Raw genomic sequence first — 11197 nt, forward strand, 5'->3', positions numbered from 1 at the left:
ATACCAAGAAGGGTTGTTGCCCCAAGGGCTGATCCAAGTGATCTTATGCCCCGAGGAGATCCTGATGATCCAAACCCCCCATTCACTGACGAGATAATGAATTCCCGCATCTCAAGGAAGTTCAAGATGCCCATCATCAAAGCATACGATGGTACTGGAGACCCTGCTAATCATGTTGGGACGTTCTCTAACGCCCTGTTGCTACAGCCCATGAATGACGCTATTAAGTGTCGGGCCTTCCCTCAAACCCTATCGGGTATGGCTCAAAGGTGGAATAGCCGTCTACCCCCGAATTCTATTGGATCCTTTAAGGACTTGAGCCAAGCTTTTATCAAGCAGTTTATAAGTGGCAGAGTGTACGAGAAGAGTTTAGCCTCTCTCATGGGAATACTCCAAGGAGCAAAGGAGTCCCTGAGAGAATATTTGAATCGATTTACGAAGGAGGCTTTGAAGGTCCCTTATCTTGATGATAAGGTAGCTATGATAGCCCTAAAGCAAGGCACTAGAGACAAGTTCTTTAAGATGTCCTTGGCGAAGCACCCTCCCGAAAGCATGCTGCAGCTACAAGATAGGGCCGAAAAGTATATCAAGGTGGAGGAGAGTATGAAGAAGACGGCTGTGAATAATGAACCTACTGGAAACAAGAAGCGGAAGATGGATCAGGAGTACGATGCCAAGGACAAGTATCCATGAATTGGCAAAAACTCCGACTCCTCCTCTTCTAAGAAGAATCAGCAACCAAGGTTTACTGAATATGCGAGGTTGAACGCTCCAAGGAGCCAAATCCTTATGTTAATTGAGAAAGACAAATAATCCAAATGGACGAAGCCACTAGGGGGACCCCGAGAAAAGAGACAAGAGTCGATACTGCAGGTTTCACAAAGATGTTGGTCATAATACTGACGATTGTAGGCAACTCAAGGATGAGATTGAGTATTTGAGCCGAAGGGGAAAATTCGGACATTTCACCAAGGGTGAAGAGACTAGAGGAAAAAAAAGACAATGATCGAAGATATGATGATCGAAGGGGTAACGACAGAGATCGCAACCCACAGCCCCGAGGGCCAGTAATCAATATAATCTCAGGAGGTCCTACAGCAGCTGTCACTACAAGGAACTCCCGAAAAGCTTATGCGAGAAAAGTAATGAGCATAGTTAGAGTGTCATCTAAGCGTTCTAAGTCAGAGTTGACTTCAATTTGGTGACCCGGACCTTGAAGGTTTGACATTTCCTCAGGATAATCCTTTGGTTATCAATCCAATAATTGGAAATTGTCTTGTTATGAGGGTCATAGTGGACCATGGAGCTTCCGTGGATATTCTGTTCCATAATACATTCATAAGGATGGGCTACAATGATTCTTAACTAACTCCATCAATGCACCCATCTACGGGTTTAACCATGTGGAATGCAAAGTCGAAGGAGCAATACAAATGTTATCGGTTTTACAACCTTAACGCAAGAGCATGTATCACATCAAGTAGTACATAAATTCATTCCCACGAAGACTATTAATAAGCTGTTATATACCAATTACTATTTTTATTTCAATTCAAGTCAAATAAAAATCAAGTAGAGTGTTTTACTAAATTATCACTAAATAATTAAACTAGCATAAAATAATGATCAATAAATTCCAAGAGAATGAAAACTAGGCCTTTAACTTCATTCAATGTTCTTCAATAAGCTTCTTCTTTAACCTTTATTCTCTTGGTCTAATTGCTAGTCTAAGACAATCATGTATTCACAAGGACCTTCTGAATCTCAAGTGACTCTAATTTATGCAATAACCCCCATATTCCTATGTAAGATTTAAAAGCATAAACAACATTAAGTTTCATCTTAATTGGACTCATTAGGGTGTTTAGATATATTCCTATCCTAACCACAAATTAATAAAAACATTAATCCTAAGATGTATTGATTGGTTCTTAATTTAGGTTTCTCTTCCAAGTCCACCTAAATTACGAAATCAATCTCAAGGGTGATCAATCTTTGAGAAGCATTAAACACAAATCAACATAAATAATTAATACGACCACAAAAACAAAGAGAAATGAATACAACTTATATTTTAACAAAAGAATCCATTAAAGGTCTAGAGAGAAAATTAGTTCATCATCTCAAAAGAAACCAATACACAAGAGTATGTAAACATGATGGAAAGTAAGGAGAAAAGATAAAATATGTAGATGTAGCAATCTTTTCTTCTTGAGCTTTATCCCTCTTGAGCGAAGCCTCATTTTTCTTCTCCAGGAACTTAATACCTAATAATAATATCTGATGTATCTGTATGTATCTAACTAATCTATTTTAATATTTTAAGAAAAATACAAATAAGTTCCTAATTTGATTATGTTTTCCAAGTAAAATTCGTAGTTGACTTTTATTCAAAAAGTCTGGGCTGCTCCAGATGGATATTGATCTCTGGACCACCTTAGAATGAAATAGAATCTCGTTATCTTCGCGTAGGCTATTGAATCGCCCAATTTGGACTTCCAGAACTCAAGATATGGCCCAAACAATATAACATGTGTGTAGTCCAACAAATCTGAATTATCTTCTAATAATTCTCCAAAATCAGCTTTTTATTCTCCAATCCTTCCAAATTTAGGATTACTTTCTTCCTACAATAAAACACTAAAATTTATTTAATAAAAATCCAATTAAATGTAAAATATAATAAATATGAGGAATAAAATCATATAATATATATATAAATATATACTCTATCAACAACTTCTCGTAACTATAGGGGAAGAGCCCAGGGAGGCCACGCAGATGTTAAACTTTCAGGTTCTTAAAGCATCCTCTACTTACAATGCTATCATGGGTAGAACAGGGATCAATGCTTTTAAGGCTGTGCCCTCAACCTACCACATGGTACTAAAGTTTCCAACTAGAAATGGTGTTGGAGAAGGGAAATGAGATCATAAAATGGTTCGCAGTTGCTATGTTGCAGCACTTAGGCCCGATGGAACCAGGGGGTAGGTCCTCCCCATAGAAGACATGGATGTCCGATAAAATGACGAACTGCGAGGGAAGCCAGCTGAGGACCTGGTCTCAATTCCCTTAGACCCCTTAGACCCGGAGAAGGTCACGTATATTGGGGCATCTCTAGACAAGCCCTTGAAGGGCCAAATGTCAACTTTACTACAAGAGAACAATGATATGTTTGCTTGGACAGCAGCTGATATGCCTGGGATTGACTCGAACTCTATAACTCATAAATTGAACGTTGACCCAACCCGAAAGGTTGTGAAGCTGAAGAAGAGAACTTATGCCCCTGATAGGCTGAAAACCATAAAGAAGGAGGTCGAGAAGCTTTTAGAAGCTGGATTCATTGAGAAAGTGCAATTCTTTGAATGGTTGGCCAACCCCGTAATGGTTAAGAAGGCCAATGGGAAGTGGATGATGTGCATTGACTTCGCTGACTTGAATGATGCTTGTCCCGAAGACTGTTACCCCCTACCGAGGATTGATACCTTGATCGATGCCGCTTCTAAACATAAGATGCTAAGCTTTATGGATGGATTCAGTGGTTATAATCAGATTAGAATGCATAAGGATGGCATCCATAAGGTATCTTTCATAACTGACTTTGGTGTATTTTGTTATCTTGTTATGGCTTTTGGACTTAAGAATGCAGGAGCTACTTACCAGAGATTGGTAAACAAGATATTTGCCCATCTAATTGGGAATACCATGGAGGTCTATCTTGATGACATGTTAGTCAAAAGCCTAAGCAAGGCTGGTCATATTAGTCACCTCAGAGAGGCATTTGAAGTGTTGAGGCAGCACAAGATGATGTTAAACCCAACCAAGTGTGCTTTTAGCGTTGGGTCTGGAAAAATTTTGGGTCACATGGTCTCTAAGAGGGGAATAGAGGCCAACCCCGACAAGATCAAAGCCATCCTAGAAATGGAGCCACCACGCTCCATCAAGGACGTTCACAAGGTGACAGGAAGAATCGCAGCTCTAGGGAGGTTCATCTCAAAGTCTGGAGACAAATGCCTACCCTTTTTTAAAACCCTTAAGAAGGTGAAGAATTTTGAATGGACAGCTAAGAGCCAAGAGGACTTTGAACAACTAAAGAAGTACATGACTAAAGCCCCGTTGTTGGCCAAATCAAGTTCGGAGGACACCCTTTATTTGTACCTCACGGTATCTGAACAAGACGTGAGTGTAGTCCTCGTGAAAGAAGAACAGAAGCTCCAGAAGCCTGCATACTATATAAGCAAGGTGCTCCATGGAGCAGAGTTGAGTTACTCCACCACAGAGAAGTTCGCGCTTGCTCTCATCACAGCCTCGAGGAAGTTGAGAGCATACTTTCAGGCTCACAAGATCGAAGACTTGACGGACTAACCCTTGAGGAACATTCTTCATAGCCCGAAGGCAAGTGGAAGACTCATCAAATGGGCAATTGAGTTAGGAAAATTTGATATCAAATACAGGCCTCGAATGGCCATCAAGGCTCAGGCCTTAGCAGACTTCGTGGTTGAATGCACCATTAATGACCAAGAAGTTGGGGGGTAAGAGATAGTAACCCCAGAAGAAGGAGAGAAAGAGAAGGATAAAGAAACAACCCTGAAGGAGTATTGGGTTCTCTATTTTGACGGGGCGTCCAAAATAAAATCTAGTGGTGCAGTCATAGTCTTGCAAAGCCCTGACGGGTTTATGATTGAGTATGCATTGAAGTTGGACTTCCCAACTACGAACAACGAAGCAGAATACGAAGCATTGATAGTCGGCTTAGGCTTGGCTAGAGCCGTGAGAGCCAAAAACCTGAAGGTCTGTGGAGACTCAAAATTTATAGTTGCTCAAGTTAATAGAGAGTTTGAGGCCAAAGATGATACTATGGCGAAGTACCTGAGAGTCGTAAAGGGAATATTGACTCAGTTCGATGAATGGTACGCAGAGCATGTTCCGAGAGAGGAGAATATTACTGTGGATGCCTTGTCTCAGTTCTCATCGTCTGAAATCGAGAACACTCCGAGAAGTATCTACTTGCAGGTCTTGAAGACCCCTACTATTCATGTCATAAATCTGATAGCACCGGTTGGTGTGATAAGCTGTTGGATAGACCCAATCAAGACCCACTTAGAGACTGGGTGGCTCCCCGACGATGCCCAGGAGGCACGTAAGCTGTCGGTCAGCGCGTTGAGATATTCATTGATTGAAGGACTTCTCTATAAAAGGTCCTTTGTTATTTTGTACCTGAAGTGCTTGAGACCTCTTAAAGTAGAGGAGGCACTCAAAGAAGCCCATGAAGGGATTTATGGAAAACATTTGGGGGGCAGGGCCCTCGCTCACAAGATAACTCGGTTGGGATTTTACCAGCCAACTATGCTAGCCGATGCAAAGGCTTATATGAAGAAATGTGACAGATTCCAGAGGCATGATCCAATAGTACGATAGCCCCCATAGAGGCTTACATTTATCAGCACGCCCATCCCTTTTACAATGTGGGGAATGGATATACTTGGACCATTTCCTGTAGCATCGGGACAAAGGAAGTTCATTGCGGTAGCCATAGACTACTTTACAAAATGGATTGAGGCTAAAGCACTAGCCAAGATAACCACCAAGCAAATTACCCAATTCTTCTAGGAGAATGTGATATGCCGATTTGGAATCCCACGCATCCTTGTCACGGATAATGGGAAACAATTTGATAATGCAGAGTTTAGATAGTACTGCGATATCAACAACATAGAGCTTCGCTTCACCTCGGTTGCTCACCCACAAGCAAACGGGCAGGAGGAAGTTGCCAATGGTTTCATCCTTGATGAACTTAAGAAAAGGGTTGAATGCTCAAGAAACACTTGGTTGGATGAGTTATTGCCTATACTATGGGCATATCGTACCACCTGCAAAGTGACAACTAAAGCTACCCCATTCATGTTGGTTTACGGAGCCGAGGCCGTGGTACCCCTCGAGATCACCCATAGATCCCCTAGGATCACCTAGGGTCGAAGCTTATGAACCAAAAATCAACGAAAAAAGCATGAGACTCTCTCTCGATCTCATTGACGGGGTCAGAGATGAGGCCAACGTCCGCAATGCAGAGCATCAACGAAGAGTCTCCCTCTATTATAATAGAAGGGTTAAAGAAAGGTCCTTTTAGTAAGGAGACTTGGTCTTAAGAAATATTAAGGCATCAAGAGTTGAAGAGAAAGAAAAGTTAACACTTAACTGGGAATGGCCGTATAAGGTCTAGAAAATATTAGGACAAGGATCCTACAAGTTGAAAACCCTGAGCCATGACGAAGTGTCTCATACGTGGCACGTTTCGAACCTAAAGGTGTATTATGTTTAGGACATGAAAGACATGTTCCTAGTACATAGTGGTAGATGGAGGAATAAGGATGGCCAGTGTACGAGCATCTAATGAATGTAAGTCCTGAAGGACCAAAGAACGAAAATAAAAGGCGAATATGAAATCAAAATACAAATGCAGGAGATCCTGAAGGATCATAAATCAAGTCACGATGAACAATTATGTTCAAGTCCATGAGGGACCGCAAATAGATAACTGCTGAATAAAAGCTACACACGGCAAACAAAGCCATGCAAGGCCTAAACACTGGAGGAAAATTTATAGTCCAAAATCAGATGATTGGCCAATAGTGGCAACCTCAGAAGCATCCCAATGGTTAGGAAAGCCTCACGAATTTATCACATCCGGGTAAGAGCTATAATCAGAGCCAATGGACACGTGAACATAGCGCATCTCATCATCATTGGTGTTCATTATCTTAAAAAGGTCATCTGACTGTTGATAAATGCCAAGAGAGCTCTGGAATCCTAATCTTGAAACTTTCTCCAAAGTTTCTTTATCAATGCCCCCAAGGCCATGTGATCACTCCATTTTGCACACTTGGAGAAAGAAGCTGCAAAGTAGGCGTTGGCCTAATAAGAAAAAGATATTAGAAAACTAAATATATTTGGTAGACTAAAGTCTACACTAAAGACTCGAGCCTAGTAGAGAAGGCTAATCAGCCTCTAGAGAAGGCCCTTGACCGACTGAATATCTCTCGGAAAGGGCTCCAACCGACCGGCCTCTAAGGGAGGCCTTAAGCGAGCCAGGCTCCTCCTTAAATTTGAAGTATTAAAAGTTCTAAAAAGAAGAGATGTACCTGATACAAGGCTTGAGCCCTGCACATCTCCACTTCAGGAAGCTCTTCGCCTAATTAGAACAAGTTTAACCAAGGGTAAATTAGGAGGAAGATAGGTACCCTCAACAGAGAAGCCACTACGGCTAGCTTCAACAAGCTTCCTTTGTATTGTGAAGACCAATCACAACATGAGCATGATAGTTTATGTTCGAGACCCGTAACGAATGTGACCGAGACATGTTGTTCAAGATAGTAAAAAATGTTTCCCCCTGACCGACCAGATGGGTCATGAATGAACCCCTTGGGCAACTAGAGGAGGTTGAATAGCCATCCATGAAGGTCTTCGGTCGTCTAAAGGGTCCTCGGGTGAGGCCCCCACCCGGCAAGGCACCCCTCAAACAAAAAAGAGAGAAGAAAGTCTAAGCTACGACTTGATATTAGAAGATTGAAGTTCAAGAACTTCTATGAAATAAGGTCAAGAAGGGCCAAGAAGCACTAGACATTAAGGTTACGACCGACCAGGGCCTCAAGGGCTTGGTCTCTATGGCCGACCAAGAGTCCTTGAAGCCAACTCCTTCACATAGAGGGGTTAGGCCGACTAGGACTTCCTCAAAAGAACGTCTACAGACATCCAGAACTAATAGGGATGGCCCCCAAATGAAGGTTCCAAGAAAACCATGAACTAGAGCCAAGGGATGCTCTTGGCGAAGACAAGAACTTCCACGGAAACAAGTTTCGTAAAGAATAGAATGTTCACGAGAACAAGTTTCATGAAGAGTAAGATGCTCACAGAGGTGAGTTTCTAGCCTACCAAGTGTCAGTGACGCCTATTCCTCCACAAGGAAGGATTAGGCCAACTAGAACCCTCACAGAGGGAAATAAGCTTCGTGATGAGTAGAACGTTCACGAGAACAAGTACATAATGCTCACTAGAAAAAGGGCAGAACGTCCACCAAAAAGAGAAGGATTGGTCGACCAGGCCACAAGAAGGCCTTATAGCCGACCATGAACCCCTGTAGGGTGATCCAGACCCTCTTGAAGGTTTTTCGGTGGAACTCCTTTAAAATCCCTTGAGAATTCTTGAAAAATTAGGCGCCCAACAAGAACAAGTTTATAAATACTAGAACGTCCACGAGAACAAGTTTCCCGAAGGCTAAAGAGTCCACAAGAACAAAATTTTGTGAAGACTAGAATGTCCGCGAAAACAAGTTTCATGAAGAACAGAACGTTCACTAGAAAATGATATGAAAAGTCTGGCTGAGGCTAAACACAAGTCGTTAGTCTTAAATGAGGATTGATTACACTAATCACCATGATTATCAGAGCTTATAAAGATTAGAACAAGATTAACTTTCCAGATGAACAAGTTTTGTGAAGGCAGAGTACTCACGAGTACGTGAACAAAAACATTCTCCTCATAATGGATCAGACTACCCTGCAAGAGGCTGCCAAGGTCCATCCGGAGTAGCCCCGGCCGACCATCCAACAATTGGAGGGCATATGGCCGACCAGGAGCCTCCGTAGCAGAGCCAAGATGGCCACAGTTTTCTTATATAGTGCTCCTGGCCGACCAGCCCACGAATTGAGGCTTTTTGGCCAACCAGGAGCCTCCGTAGCAGAGCCAAGACGGCCACAATTTGCTTCCATAGTGCTCCCGACCGACCAGCCCACAAATTGAGGCCTTTTGGCCAACCAAGAGCCTCCGTAGCAGAACCAAGATGCCCACAATTTGCTTCCGTTGTGTTCCCGGCCGACCATCCCACAAATTGAGGCCTTTGGACCAACTAGGAGCCTCCACAGTAGAGCCAAGACAGCCATAATTTGCTTCTGTAGTGGCCCTGGCCGACCAACCAACAAATTGAGGCCTTTTGGCCGACCAGAAGCTCATGTAGGAGAGCCATGAGGCCTTCAAAAGTTTCTCCGGAGGCCCTCTTGAGAGGTCCTTTGGAAATTTCTCCGAAAGGATAACTCTCAGCAGAACTAAGTTTCGTGAAAACTAGAATGTCTACGAGAACGAGTTCATTGGAGTACCTACAAAGGAAGTTTGGACAAGTTCAATGAAGTATAAGGCTTCCAATAGAACAAGTTCAATAGAACGGGTACAACACGTTTAAAAGATAGAGTACAGAACGCTCACTAAAACAGCCGTAGTAGAACGTTCACTGAAACAGTCGTAGCAGAACATTCACTGAAACAGCCGCAGCAGAGCTTTGAGAAACTCAAGGGAAACCATGAGATTAATTCCATGGACAACGAAGAGCAACAAGGGCATGGCAAAGTATGTGGAAGAATTGACTCTAAGTAAGAGGTTCTACAAAAAAAAAATGGAGCAAGCACCTCTGGTCAACACGGAGCAGGAGGACCTGTTCCAGGCCGACCAGGAGGTGGCCGACCTCCCTAGGCCGAGAAGCCCACATGCAAGGGCATGAGGCCGAGCAGAGCCTTCTACAGCAGAAGGTTCTTCTCGGCACTGGTGACCCCCTGCGAAAATTTTCAAAATTTTTGGAAAAAAATGGAAAAAATCAGAAAAAAAATTGATTTTTTTAAAATTTTTAGGATTTTAAGATTAAACTCAAATTATGGCCGATTAGTGAAAAATAGCCCAGGTTAGGGTCGATTAGTGTATATTAAGCGCAACTAACTAAATCAAGGGGAATTAGCGACTTGTATGATAAAGTTACCCCAGATTAGGGTCGTTTAACCTATTCACTCTTGTAATTAGTGTAAATTAGGGATAATTGGCATCTTGTGCATGATGATTAGTCATGATTAGCCCCGATTAGGGCATATTAGCCTCAATTAAGGCCAATTAGTGTGTTCTAGCTTAAAATTAGGCTCTTTTGAGCCTAGTTAGCAGCTTGTACATGGAAATTAGCCCCGATTAGGCCGATTAGCCTCGATTATGGCCAGTTAGCAGCTTTCACCCTATAATTAAACTTGATGAAGGTTAAGGGGTGTTAATGCTCTCTTTTTAGTCCCGATTAGGACCGTTTAGTGTTAAACACTATCCGAATAGCCTGTGCAAAGGCCTAAAGTATGTATACTCATACTAATAAGTCGTTGTAAATGTGTAGGTCGCTCCACACTTTACGATAAAACGGCAATACCCATGAGGGGACGATACCCTTGAAGGGCCGATACCCATGAAGGGCCGATACCCGGGAAGGGTCGAAAGTCCCCCGAGTCGCGAATAGACCATTATAACTTCTACGAAAACTCGAGCAGTATTACCGGAAGTTGGGGGGCAAATGATATGGATAGAAAATATATCTTAAAGTCACATTAAATATCGCATTATTACGTTTGGATTTCTTGTCTGAAGTCCTGTACATACATGTCTGGTCCAAGCTCGTAGCAAACTCAAAACGACCCATGTAGAGAAGACCCACTAGCTGAGGTCGTCAAGGTCCACGAACACAAGTTGTTCACAGACTAGGCTCAATACGGCTGAAAGAGCAGAGACATGTGTCCTAAACGGACTCAAAGTCTTACACAGAATTTTCTTGAGTTCCTTCCCTTATAGGACTCCTAATCACCATCTAAGTTGGAGACTTGTCCACCAAGTCTCCCAACACAAGTCTAACCCTAAACTCACCTCTATATAAATGGTTCTACCCCTCAACCTAGAACTACGTTTTTGGCTTGATTATCTACTACACAGAGATACGTAGGCATCTTGCGAGGACCGATAATCCTGAACACAAGTGCAGCCATTAGAACTCGAAACTCACAAACCCTAATATTAAATACTAACACACTCTAATTTTTATTCCACAACAAATAATAATAATAATAATAATAATAATAATAATAATAATAATATGCACTGAATATTTAAGATAATAACACGGTAAAAAATTTACCAATGCAGAAACTGTGTAACATGAAACAAAATTCCATGTATGTTTCTCCCAAAACTCAAGGTAACGTGCATAATAAATAAGAAACGTGATAATAATAATAATAATAATAATAATAATAATAATAATTACCAAATATTTAAGATGATAACACAGTAAGAAATTTACTAATGTAAAAACTATGTAACAGGGAACAAAATTCCAAAATTCCACGTATGT

At 41.9% G+C, this 11197-nt stretch overlaps 2 protein-coding genes across 2 annotated transcripts; both read left to right on the forward strand.

The window, feature by feature from the left end:
• Window positions 1-258: 258 nt before the first annotated feature.
• Window positions 259-693, forward strand: LOC141685839 (uncharacterized). Its single transcript, XM_074490919.1, has one exon. It carries the CDS (start codon window positions 259-261, stop codon window positions 691-693), a length of 435 nt encoding a protein of 144 aa, XP_074347020.1.
• Window positions 694-4857: 4164 nt separating this feature from the next.
• On the forward strand, window positions 4858-5418 carry LOC141685841 (uncharacterized). The gene has a single exon (XM_074490920.1). The coding sequence runs from the start codon at window positions 4858-4860 to the stop codon at window positions 5416-5418; it is 561 nt and encodes a 186-aa protein (XP_074347021.1).
• Window positions 5419-11197: the final 5779 nt, after the last annotated feature.

This window comes from Apium graveolens, chromosome 9 (assembly GCF_009905375.1).
Source record: "Apium graveolens cultivar Ventura chromosome 9, ASM990537v1, whole genome shotgun sequence".
In the NCBI taxonomy this organism is placed as follows: domain Eukaryota; kingdom Viridiplantae; phylum Streptophyta; class Magnoliopsida; order Apiales; family Apiaceae; genus Apium; species Apium graveolens.